The 12,720-nt window shown below is 40.6% G+C and overlaps 1 protein-coding gene across 2 annotated transcripts; it reads left to right on the top strand.

Moving 5' to 3' along the window:
- Window positions 1-18: 18 nt before the first annotated feature.
- Window positions 19-12,490, top strand: LOC110986928 (uncharacterized). Of its 2 annotated transcripts, XM_022249258.2 has the most exons (13): window positions 19-171; window positions 1,164-1,496; window positions 1,988-2,106; window positions 2,630-2,794; window positions 3,304-3,450; window positions 3,979-4,074; window positions 4,523-4,963; window positions 6,107-6,244; window positions 6,605-6,796; window positions 7,702-7,777; window positions 9,716-9,874; window positions 10,386-10,526; window positions 10,945-12,490. In XM_022249258.2, the coding sequence occupies exons 2-13, from the start codon at window positions 1,275-1,277 to the stop codon at window positions 11,011-11,013; spliced, it is 1,965 nt and encodes a 654-aa protein (XP_022104950.2). In that variant the 5' UTR covers window positions 19-171; window positions 1,164-1,274; the 3' UTR covers window positions 11,014-12,490. The 2 variants fall into 2 exon arrangements, with proteins under 2 accessions (XP_022104950.2, XP_086991992.1); XM_087135866.1 differs by lacking the exons at window positions 9,716-9,874; window positions 10,386-10,526; window positions 10,945-12,490 and adding an exon at window positions 8,465-8,500.
- Window positions 12,491-12,720: the final 230 nt, after the last annotated feature.

A 12,720-nucleotide genomic window follows, 5' to 3' on the forward strand; every position in this document is an offset into this window, starting at 1 on the left:
ATCCTACAAAACTCCAACAACCAGACTGTTCAATAATGCCATGGCTACACCCGTAAACCGTGTAGGGCCTGATTGATTAGTTTACCCAAAAATATGACAATAATAAAACGCAGCATTATTATACAAGCAGGACAAGGGCTGAACTGTAGAACTTTTTGTGCTAACTCAAGGGTAAGTATACTGTTCTTTACAGTTTGCATATTAAGTTCATTTTGGCTTCTTACATGAAAAGTATTTTCTCCTTTATTGAACTAAAAATTATTTAGGCCTAGTAGAGAGGTTTGTCAGCATCTTCTCGAAAGTTATACACGTTGGCTTTTTTATAGGCCTAGCTCCACTTGAGCCTAGGTCAAAAAGTTGGCGGACCGCGAGAGATGCTGTTATAATGTCCGCACGGTAGGCCCTGCCAGATTTTTTGGTATGGTTTTGTTAGGTCATTTGATTTCTTTGCTGTAAAGTCTAATGCAGCCATTTGATTTTGAAAGAATGCTGTTTCCTTCCATTTCTTGTCATTTTCAATGTAGCCTGATAAAAGTTTATTGCGGGGGGGAAAAGGACAGGACGTAAGCCCAGGCCTATTGGAAAGAAGTCTAGTTAGTTATGGACAACTTCTGGGGACATGAAGAAGATTTCAGAATTGCAAGTGTTTTCCAGTCTTGGAGCCACGCCTTATCACTATTTTCAACAAAATGCTTTCAGCAGGCCTGGGCCTACTTCAAAATGTTTGTTTTCATCAGTTCACATGTCACTTCCAAATATCACATCCATCCCTTATCAAGATTAAAACCAACTTGACGCAAACGGTACAGGGTGAAAAAATAAGCAACGTCAACAACCATTCTCAACATCATTTTCAGAACTCGTAGTTCAGCATCTGCTATTTTTTTGGCTGCAGAAGAACACTTCTTTTCTTGGTCGTTAGGCCTAGGCCTACTCACTTTTTGCTTTAATTTTCAACAGATTGCTTTCTTGTCTGGAGTTATTTTTCCTGTTTTGAGAGACTGCTCCTGGTAGTGATACCCTATGTAAAGTCCAGTAATTTTGGATCGATGTCCCAAATCAGAAGCTGAGCTGGCATATACCAGGCCTTTTTCTCTGGGTCTTGAGTACCGGGTACTGTGAATAACAAGAACTTGAAGAATTCTTTACTATGCTCCAACCAGGTGTAGCGTAAATCCCGACCCATGGTAACAGTGACCAGACACAGACACCCTGATATGGCTGTGAGCAAGACCAAACGCTGGATGAATTTATGAAAAAAAGGCCAGTTGACGATGGCTTTGCCAGATCCAAACAAGCAGACTTTCCCCTTCATTCAGAACCCTACGCAATTCCTGGCCAGTCCCAACTGCCCCACGCCAACAAAGACAAACGATTCTAGTGCCGTGTCCTTGAAGCACTCGGCCATCCAACTACCAGCCTTGGTTCATTCGGGCGAAGGTGATAGCAGCAAAGAAGTTGCACAGCAACATACCACAACGGTATCCCTGCCAAAGGTGAGAACTTGAATACATAGTCCACCCCTGTTAACTTTTATGAGATGTTCTCCACGGTATTGTTTCTGCCTGCAGGGCATGTGACCTTGTTTTGCATAATCCGTCACACTTTGCAATGAAAGTGTCTTAAGTACAGAAATTAACAGGACCATTGTTCAATTCAAAGATATCACTCATTCATACCTTTTGTTATTGACTATCCATAGACAACCACAGATGAAAAATGAGTTTATAGTTTGGAAAAAATCAGGGCTTACGTTCAAAAGATAATTACAGGGCTGTTTTTTAATTGTTTTCTTATATTAATATTTTTATTGTTTTTTTATATCAGTGGCGATTTTTCTGATTTCTGTAACAGGATTGGTAGTATTCTAGTTATTCCGAGTTCTAGGTAGATTTTCAATAAAAATAACTACCCAAGTATTTGACATTGCCATCAGGAGTGTAACCCTGGCCCAATGCCGTTTTAATATTTTTTTCTGTCTCCAAAGGTCAAGAAGACTTTTCCCCTGAAGAAGACCGAACCATCCCAAATGAGAGGGACCAGGATTCCTGAGAATTTCAGGGAGGTGGCAGTTGAACCCATGCCGTACCAGTGCCAGTTCTTTCGGTAAGTTGCTTTCACAGAAAAATCTTTCTACAAGTTCAGTTTTATCGCATGAAACTGGTTTGGTTTTACAACCGTGATAATAGTGGCAGTGTGTAATTTTTGAGTTTGTTTTGTCCGTACGTACTGTGCTGAAGGCTGAGATTAGCAGCCCCTGAGTTGAAGCAATGTATAAAGGCCTCACCATCATTGGCGGTTTCTTTATCAGTTAAAATCAGTTGAAATCATGACATGAATTTGGCAGCGTTGGCTTGTTCAACAGGAATCAATCAAAATCTATTCGTGACTGGATCCCACAAAATGAGTCTTAAGAATGGAATAAGATCTTTGTTTTGAAATATTGTCCATTTTGGCATCCTGACAAATACGGACAATATACAGGTGCAAAATATTGAGAGTTCCCATTGATTTATATTAGTGAATGATTGTTTCTGAGGCCTTTCGCTCAAAGTTGGTCTGGCGACTTATGACTCATTTTGTTAAATTGGGTTAAATTGTTCAACATGTATAATTTTTTTTCACGCAGATCAACAACGAAGATCAAATCGGTACCAGTGACAAAGCGGCACCGAGACATGTTCAGCGCCGCTGCCAGATCCAAGCCAGGACCCCTTGCCAAGACCAAGCACATGTCCTTCTATACCAAGCCGTTCCTGTGGCAGGCAAAAGAGAAGATTAGTAACCCGATCGAGTAAGTGAACCCCTGTTAAATATTTTGGCATACAAGGTGATTTACTTTGTTAATGGTGAGCAGTGGAATAAAAATAAAACAATGATTTGGCTGTCTCAAATATTAAGCACTCTCCCTGTTAAATAACTTTGCACAATATATTTTGGCATATAAAGTCAGAAACAGACTTGCGCCGGCATTCCTCAACAATCTCGTCACACCAAAAGTCAGTCTCCGATGTCATTGCACCCAATATGCCTTCAACTCTTCCAACGTCCACACTGTGGTTGGCAGGCATCTTTGGTTGCTGTATCTACCCTCTGGAACAGGCTCCCAGCACACATCCAAGACTCAACCTCATCAGACGAATTCAAGACTCAATTGAAGACACTTATTCAAACTTCAGAAAGCGCTTACAAATGCCTGTTAAAATGCGTAATAAATGCAACTTATCGTACATGTTAATTTTTATTTACAGCTTAGACCATTTTTAATATTTTTATTTATTTCCTTCCTGAACTGAATGTTAGAATGGAGAATCTTCCATCCCGATTTCTGGAAGAGGAGGAGAATTTGCGGGAGGTCAGAGGTCAGAAGCGGAAGTACAGCATCCCCTCACACCGTCAGGGTTACAATGATCTCTATGTGGGAGGGAACCCATCACACATGGCTGAGAAGTAAGATAAACATTAACCACTTCCTGCCGGGTGGAATTTGAATATGCGGGACCTGAGGTACCCGGTACGGGGAACCCCGGCACTGAGTGGTTAACCCTAACCCTCCTCAATCCTTCACCTGTTGGAGGACTGAGGAGTGTTAGGGTTAGTGCCTTATTCCCATGGGGATTGAAGACACTATCATTTATCATTCTTAGGGGAAATCTTTTTTTTTTCCAGAGAGGTTTGGTGCCATTAAATAGTATTTGGCCCTTGTTTTTCTGTGTACACTTTCAAAGATTATAAGTTAGTGACCTTCTTTACTTTGAGTTAAGCCTTCAATAAATCTGTTTCTACAATGTAGCAAAGACCATTTTTATCCCTGAAGAACACCAAATATAATGCTAACCATGTGTGTCATTGCTGGTTTTATATAGTTCGTTGAAGGCAAAAGCTCAATCAGGAAAAAAAAACAACTTTGACCTCTGAAAATTATCTGAAAGTGTGCGTGTTTCATATTGTCGCGCATTGTGTGTCTCTCATCATCAGGTTTGACTATAAAACGGAAGCGGACAACCTCAGACACATGGTCTTACCTGACAATGCTCAGGAGCTGTACATGGGACGTGGAATTAAGTTACCAGAGTGAGTGGTGCTGTACACATTGACAGAACAGTTTGGATTTCCATCCACCAAGTTTATTTAAATAGGCCCATAGTTATAGCATAAGGGTTAAAAAAGTTTGTGGGCTACTTCACAAGAAGGAATACGTGTATTTGGTTTGAGATTAAGAGTAAACAGAGATGAAACTAATCTAAGAATAGAAATAGTCTCTTTTCTCTTGGAGTGATTGTAAGTTTCAATAATGGCAGGCGAGTGTTCATAGAGCTGATGGGCAAAAGTTGAACGAATTCCAGCTCCGGTTAATTTTACAGTGGTTTTTCTGCAACCTTGCATTCAGTTTTCATTTTCGTTCATGTGAAGTCTAAATGGGTCCTTTTGTGAGAAGAAATTTGCGCAGGAACATCTATCCGGTAATCTTGTACTGGAAAAGGAGAGAGTCCACCAACTAATTTTTATGTGTTATTTACAGAACTCATTCGCTGAACAGAAGAAGAAAAGATTGGAGAGACAAGATAGATGCTGAATATGCCCTACCAAATTCAGCCCCTGCAGAAGTGTCAGAGCCTTCTGTAACAACAGCAGCGACCATGTCAACAGTAGCAACGGTCGACTCAGCCCCAGCAGGCCGAGCGGAGGCACAGCCCACGACGAAATCTAGGTACACCCTCAGCCACCCGCTGCCCAGAGTCACTCGCTCCCATTCCATCTCCCATCACGACGCCGACTCGCGCAGTAGCGTAGCTAGCGAACGATCCGGGGCCAGCAGCCGGAAACCGGAACGGCGGAAGTCCCATCCGACAGATGGAGCTAGACGAAACTCGGTCGCTTCCAGGAAGGGGAGCATTGCAGGAAAGGCGCCCAAGGACCAGCCAAGACACGAGGAGGCAAAAGTTAAGGAACAGCCAGCGCAGTGAGTGTCCACCTTGCTTTGTAGTTGGACGATATTTTATCGGAATCCATGTAGTTTACAGTCGTGGAGTTGCTTCTCTCCCGTTATTATTTTGTGAATACAGAACTTTTTTATTTCCCTCCTTGTAGATAGCTTGCTTCTTTATTGATATCAGATTGATATTTACGTCCCACATCCTGATACATTGTAAGAATCTTTTTGAATCAAAATTCACTAAAAGCAATTAAAGGGTATCTATAGTCAAGTACGTCTAAACCACCAAGTTTACGCCAAACAGCAAGCTAGTATAAACAAGTTAACATGCCTGGATTTGTTTGATGAAATAAAACCTAGACTTTCGACTGACATTTTTGGTAACATTTGAGCCTTTGAGACGAAACATCAAAGTATTTTACTGAGCTTAGTATTTGACAGTATACTTGACTACAGTTGTGCTTGACTTCAGCGCTGGTCACCAGCCCTTATCATTTTTTTCATAAAAACTAGAAACTAGTTTGACCAAGCAGACTGTTACACCATTCGGTGGGAAACCCACCAATGGCAGCGCAACTGGATATGTGCAGCACCGTCAAAATCAGTTAGTCTCCCCAAGTTACTGAGTTGTGCCTCGCATAAGCTGCTCTCCTGGTGTTGTGTTCATTTGATTCAGTCGTTGTTCAGTTCTATCGTATCTGTGGTTGAGAATGAATAGGTTTACTCCATCAGAAAAAAAATGTCAATTCTCACTGTGAACATATGCATTTGTGCTGGAAATATTTATGACTGATTTCCATAAATGTATCTCGAGACCTTTTTTCCAGTCATTTTGTTTGAGTTTGCTTCAGGGAGGGGAGACTAAGCTCTTTGGATTCACACTGATGTATCGCTGAGTGCAACATTCTGATTACAGCAGACATCAAGCAAAAATTTGGAGAGTTTCTATAAATGTGCATCGTGCAAGGTTCTTTTGAAGACCTTGAACTCCAAAGTGGCTCTGGCGATTTATGATATCAGTTTTCTACTTCGGGTCACATTTGGGCAAAACCAGTTTCGGCAAAGCTAAACACACAAGCAAATGCAGCACGTTCTAGTTTCTGGATTCTTTGTCCTACTCTCGATGGAAACATTTCAAGTTGACTCTGTTCGGCTCTCGTTGCTCGTCAGACCTGAAGAGGCTGCCTCTGCTGCAGGTGAAGAAGTAGACATGGAAAGGGAGGAGGAAGGGGCGGGCGACGCCTCCACCGCAGTTGAAGTCCAAACCATCCCAGAGGAGAGCAAAGATGAAGTAGTGGAAGATAATAGGTACGTGGGTTGTCCAGCACATCTAGGGATAGACAAAACATCCAAAATTAAAAAGGATTTGGATATGAGCATGGATAAAGGTATTTCTTTAGTAAGGTTTCTGTTCCCTCTTGCCGTTAAGGCATACAAAAATTCTAGATGAAAAAACTGCAAAGGCTCAGTATAGTCAGACAGAGGGTCTACAGATTGATGATTGGAAATAATTTCTGATTGCACGAGTTATATTCTTTTTTTAGTATATAGAAATTCACTCGTAATTTTCAATTGGCTGTGATTCTGAAATGGGAGACAATGTACACTTTCAAGTTGTTAAAATGGCTATATTTTTAACCCTAATTGGTCCTGTTCATTCCCAATCAGGCCTGATTCTGAAATGGAGATGGAGGCTGTAGAGGAGGACCCAAGTCGGCTGGGCGTGCATCCAGGCTCCTCCTCCCCAAAAGGGGCGTCGCCCAATCCCCTGACATCCATCGACATCACGTTGCACATCTCAGCCAGCCAGAAGGATGAGTTGTCAGAGAGGTTTAAGAAGCTGGACTCGAACAAAGACGGGTGAGGCAGGGTTTTGGTCAGGAGAACTTAACTGAGGAGTAATGGATGGGACCTCATCCGATGGCGGAATGTAAGGCCATGTTCAAAAGTTATGGCTGCGGCTGGAGATAACATGTGTCCCTATGAAAGCCGCTGGCTAGCCCCTGCAGCCACTTCCCAGTAACAAGTGTTAGTCCTGAGCCACAGGCAGTAGATTTGAACACGGCCTCAGATATGATTGTGTGAAGAAATGTTTGTCAGCTCTCGTGGATGGTTGATGTGTGACCCCCTGTGCATGTACACTCTGCCTGCTGACTGACGAATGTTGATATCAGACCCGGGGAGTCGGGTTGGCAAGCTAGTTCTTTCCTCGCCTTCCACCTCTGTGTTCCCGGATTCGATTCCCGGCCCGGTCCACATGTGGATTGGGTTTTCAGTCCCTACCTGACTCTGTGGGATTTACCCAGAATATTCCTCTGGGGTTTTCCTCCCACCTCTAAAACTGTAACTGCTTCTTACTGTCTCCTCTTTACTGATGTTGGTGAACATGGGTCGTTTGGCGGCTGCCCGAGGCGCCCTTGTATGCCACCGGCTCAACCATGCTTAAATGTATTCTTTGTTCCACGCTTAATGCCTTTCATTGTACAGTGCATTTGAACATATCTATATGAAATTTGCGCTTTATAAAGGAATAAATCTAAATCATTATAACTATTATTGGAATTATTATTAGTATTATTGTGGGAAAAGTGAACATCTGCCCAAGCTCACGTGCATTGGCAGCATTTGTGAAACAAGCAATGTTCCTGATTTCACGCTGATCAACTTAAAGGGGCATAAGAGTTTTTGTTTTTCCCCCGCCGTTCGTCGGTTTGTTGATTCCATGGAATGAGTGCATTTCAGGCACCCTGTTTGTCTTATTTCAGGCACATTACATTCCAAGAGCTGAGTGGCGTCCTTCCAGAATCCCTCACCAAATCGCAGAAAAAGTTCATCAAGGAAGTAAGCCCTCTATTGTTGTGACTGTTTATCACATTAAGTCGCTTAGCAGTTTATTCTGCTTACAAGCTGTTTAAACTTAGACCCTGATCTTTTCTACCAATTCACATTTTGGACATGGAGATACCGATATCAAAGTTACAGTGGGTTTTGACTGAATCAGCAGAAAATGAATAAAGTGGGCAAACAAGCGTCGCGACAGGTTGTCAATAGAAATATGAATGGTTGAAGTAGATTGAGCCCTTTCCTACAGCAAATCAGACAAAACGTAACATTTTATACCGAAAATTTGTGCTTCAGTTCTCTCATTCTCTTGGCCCCATTTTGTAAAAAACCAAACTTCAATTTTGAAAATAATATAAAATAAATAAATCTTAGTGTTCAAGGCCAACTAGTGCTCACTCATCTGATTTTTTTTCTGTCTCATCTTTTGGAAACCCAATATCACAATCCACACAGTTTATCCGGGTGAGTTCCTCTGAAAGATATCCCTTGATTTGAATGCATAACCTCTATTAACCTCCTCTAGCCTGCGGAACTGTAGAATTCTGTCGTCTGATAGAGTAACCTAAACAGATAAATGTATATATATCAAACACCCTTTTATATTCTTTTAAGTAACTTTTAATTATCCCTGAAATATTTTTATCCTTTTCTTAAATTGAGAATTTTTGTTTTTTATTCATTCAGATCAAAGTGTCACAGTCATGAAAATCTTCAGACTTGTAACATCTCTCCTAGGCTTATTTTTCCAAGGTTCTCTATCGGTATTAAACTCGAATGCATGCATCTCTCTTCTTTTGAACCCTTCTTCAACCGCTGGTTGTGAGTGGTGTTGGGTTTCTCAATCTTTTTTTGGAGAGGACTCCTTTCAAAATTGTGATCTCCGGCTTAATAGGTAGAAAGCACTCTTGAAGCACATTTTTGTGTAGCTCTTCGCTTTTGCGGCAGTAAGCATTCCAGTTTTAGTTCGTGAGATGGAATTTGCACCCAGCACACATTGTAAAAATGCTTGACCAATCTGTCTATTCCAGGTGAAACCTTATAGTGGTTGTTTTTATGATTTCTTTGCTCTTCACTAATGGAAAGGGACAGGTCATCTTTGATTCTTTCTTGTGAAATGAACTGAAGCCTGTATTTATCTTTCCTGATGTTTAACTTTGAGTTTGGCAACTGTCGATTGTTTTGTTCTTTTTGCGGTTTTAGTAGGCCTCTGATTTAAGTTTGATGTTCAGCAAATGTTCGTTTCTGTGTGAGTGTGATTGACGTGTTGCTGTTTATGTCTAATGTGAGTTTTTAAAATGCTTTCTTTCAAATACGTCTTGATTTTCCTGCCTTTTTGTCAGTGTTTATCACGCATGCATATGCATGTGTGATAAACGCTGACAGAATATCTAATATAGATTCTCGAAGATTAAACACAAGGGAAAATATTTTAAGTGTCTTCAAGTAATGTATTAAGAAAGCCAAACTTTTCATTTACAGCTCTGTTATCCTTCTAAAGAATCATAAAACCAATGTTTTCATTCAGGAAAATGATCGTACATGTGAAATTGTTCATCAAAACCCTTTTTGTTGGCAGTTTTGTCTGTAATTTTCAGCTTTAAAAGAGGAATTCAGTTCCATGAAGTTAGTTCCTACTGATTTTATTTATCTTGAGTTACAGGGGAACTTACGTTTCTCTCTTTGTAACTTGCTGGAGGACATACGCTCTGTGACCTCACAGGCTGGACTTGAATGCACTGTCTCGATTCAGCAACCAGGATTTGAGTTTGGTGCACTGAGTTACACATCTTCAAGCACTTTGAACTCCAAACTGTGGTCACTGTCTTCTACGGGTCACTCATAGTCAACATGGCTATCCTTTCAGTAGTGCCTTTTCAGTTCCAAATGCACCGTTGTGACCGTACCAGCCCTGTGTTATATTCTTCCTTTGCAAAGGTGTACGAGGCCGTCAGCAGTAGCACTTTCTTTGGTCTGGAGGAGTTTGTAGGTGTGACTTGCTTGGCCGAGATGTTGACCAAGCTGCCTGAGCCTGTCAAAGATTCCTATGATGCCATCGACTTTGCCGCCATTCAGCAGTCCATCATGCAGTTTGTCGTAAGTTGTCCTCGGCCTCTTGTCTGTCTAGAATTACAGTTATTGGGGAAAGATGGAATCAGACTGTAGCGGAAATGGAGATGCCAGAAAGTGAAAACCTACGCAGAGGTTTGGTATAAATAACAAATTCTCAAGTACGCTGGAAGGTTTGTCGGGAGATAAACGGTGGTTTTGCATGAACTTGTGCATGAAAAGGTCCCACTAATATATGCTCAGAAACGGGTTTCATTTTAAAGAAGCTTTAAGTTCTCTTCTTTCACTTTTCCCCAAGTTGGAAGAATGAAAAACGGCAATAATATAATGTTTTTCACTTAAAGGCAAAAACATTTTAGTTTTCTTCTGTGGTTGATATAAGTGCATTTTGTTCAGTGACCCTTCCACCACTGGTGGATCTGTCAACATGCTCTGGTTGATTTCAACATGTCTTGTTCAAGATCACGATCTTATCAGGAGATCTTCTGTTTTAGTGACATTTTTAATTTCAGTTGAATGAAACCTGACTTGTTTTCAGATGATGTTCTCGTCGGTGGACAGACAGCAGACTGGTGCCATATCCATTCCTTCCCTGCTGGAGGTGGTATCGATGGCCACTGATAGGGACTTGGTGTCAGACCAGAACCAGACCGGCCAGATCCTGACAGCTGTCGGAAAGGTTTGTTTCAAAATTAGTCCTTGCATTGTTCCATTATCTGAGGACATGGTTGGGACATTTTGTCCTTTGGTGCCCAAAGTCTCACTGTGGTATTGCTGTAGTGTTTTTAGCACTCTTGTGGTGTCTTCAGAAATATTTGGAAAAGGTTTCAGAAACTTTTCTCATTAAAAACGGTGTCTAGAAAGACACAAATGTCCCTTCCTTGTTTTTAAGCACAAAACTAAAAACATCATTACTGAAAAGTCGGTGTGATTAAGAAGTTGTTTCCTTTTTTCGTACTAAGTTGCCCCTATCCTATAGCCCGATCAATCCTTTATTACTTTACTTCATTTGGTTGCCTTATAATGACACCTGTCTAGAAATAATGTATAATGTGTGCACAAATACATGAATTGTATTTTTGTTTTTCTGTCAACAGAACCTGACTTCCACCATTGACAAAGTAGAGTTTCTTGCCTTCCTGCCATACTTCCTTCAACTTAGATGATGTTTGGTACCCGACCATAGTTGAGAGGTTGATCATTTTTAAAGATGCAATGTCTAAAAATGAATACGAGTCTCACAGCTTCAGTTTTTTTCATGAGTTCTTTTGCAAAGTAGAAATTGTGACAAATCTGTGGTTAGACTTCATCTACTCTGTTTCTTTGAATGTTCAGTATCCGGTGTGTAAGTGACCTTGTCACAAAGGCGGACGCTTCACGATTTGCAGGCTCCCTTTGGATGATTGCTGAAGTTGCGTATTAACTTCCAATTCCATGGTTCCATGTAAACAGCGATCAATGCATGTAACTCTACATGCAGTGCATGGGCAGTGGGTGTGGTCTAAATTGAAGTGACGTCACGCATATGAACCGGATAATGATGCACTTTCTGCTTACACGGGAACCTGCAATGAATTGATGGAAAAAATTTGAGCTGTTCAGGCTTTGTTTTGAGTGTTTGGAAAGGCTTGTTTGTGTGTTGATGATGTTTCCCTGGTAGGCTTCCCCATAATCTTGAACTGCATGTACATTGAAACTTCCATAAATTGGCTCTTCCAGTTTTTAACTTTTCATTTTCACTGGTGAGCAAGAACAATTCAGAGAACCAATGTATTCCTGAGTTAGTTAAATGAATGTGTCCGTGTATGTGAACAGTCTGTTTACTGGGCTTAGAAGCATACACATATTGCTCCAAACAGAAGCTGACATTCTAAGTTTTAGTTTTTAAAGTTAACCAACTCTGGCCGAGATTCTGTTGGACCTTATTCTTTCTTGTGACTTCAAAATGTTTGCAAAATGATTGTTTGCATATTGTGATTTTCTATAAAGTCTCAAATTTTTTATTTTATATTAAGAACAAAATACAGGAAAAATGTCCGACCAGTTTTGCAGTTTTGTGTTGATAAGCACAGTTCTCACTTGGTTCTTGGCAAATTTTGTTTAACGATTTTGTTCGAGATTAAATCTGGTTGAAAGAATTTGTGTAGTATGATATGTGATTGTTAAGTGTTCACTTAAGCTTCATATGATATCTTTCCTTATTTCACTTCACTTTCTTGAAGTGATTTTTTAAAAGTTCAAATGAATGCCTCTCTTTAAATACTTTCGAACTGGATATCCATTGGAAATAGTAAGTTGTTTCAGAGCAAGTTTATTCTTAAGAAATTTCCACATGCTGACTTCTTAAGCTAATGAATTGTTTTGCAAAGGTGGTGAGTGACACAGTAAAATGTTGTTGTCCTTTGAGTCCATGTAAATTTATATTTATCCTGTAAAATCTCTGCTGTTCTGGCTTAGTATTTTAAATGTTGGTTGCATTCCAGTGTACGATGTAGTACCTGTACACTGCTTTTGCATCTGTTTGCTTATGTCTTTGCAGTTATGTACAGGTTTGTATGAAAGGTACCTTTGCTACTTTGTAGCACAAATTATATACAAATGTATGATAAGCAATGAATAAAACAGATCAACATTTTTTGGGAAGTTCCGAGTATTTTCTCATCATGGTTTCTGTTCTGAATTGCCTAGACACTTGTGCTGCAAGTGCAGCCCTGTAGTCATGGGCGGGGATTTCTCGTCAGTGTGAAGGGATGATTTCTGAAGGGTCATCCTTGTGCAAAGTGCAGTGGTGTAAATAGGGCTAAATGTCCAGTGGGGCATCCGCGGTGCACACATTTTTTCAAGAGGTATCATGTTCTGCCCTTAATCGCCTT

The sequence above is a fragment of the Acanthaster planci genome, linkage group LG04 (genome assembly GCF_054643075.1).
Source record: "Acanthaster planci isolate LZ-2023a linkage group LG04, COTS_SCS, whole genome shotgun sequence".
In the NCBI taxonomy this organism is placed as follows: domain Eukaryota; kingdom Metazoa; phylum Echinodermata; class Asteroidea; order Valvatida; family Acanthasteridae; genus Acanthaster; species Acanthaster planci.

Excerpts from the sequence above, each read along its gene's own strand:
- LOC110986928 (XM_022249258.2), top strand. The coding sequence starts at position 1,275 with ATGGCTTTGCCAGATCCAAACAAGCAGACTTTCCCCTTCATTCAGAAC. Across the intron at positions 2,795-3,303 it reads AAGATTAGTAACCCGATCGA|AATGGAGAATCTTCCATCCC; the intron begins GTAAGTGAACCC and ends ACTGAATGTTAG. Across the intron at positions 9,875-10,385 it reads AGTCCATCATGCAGTTTGTC|ATGATGTTCTCGTCGGTGGA; the intron begins GTAAGTTGTCCT and ends ACTTGTTTTCAG.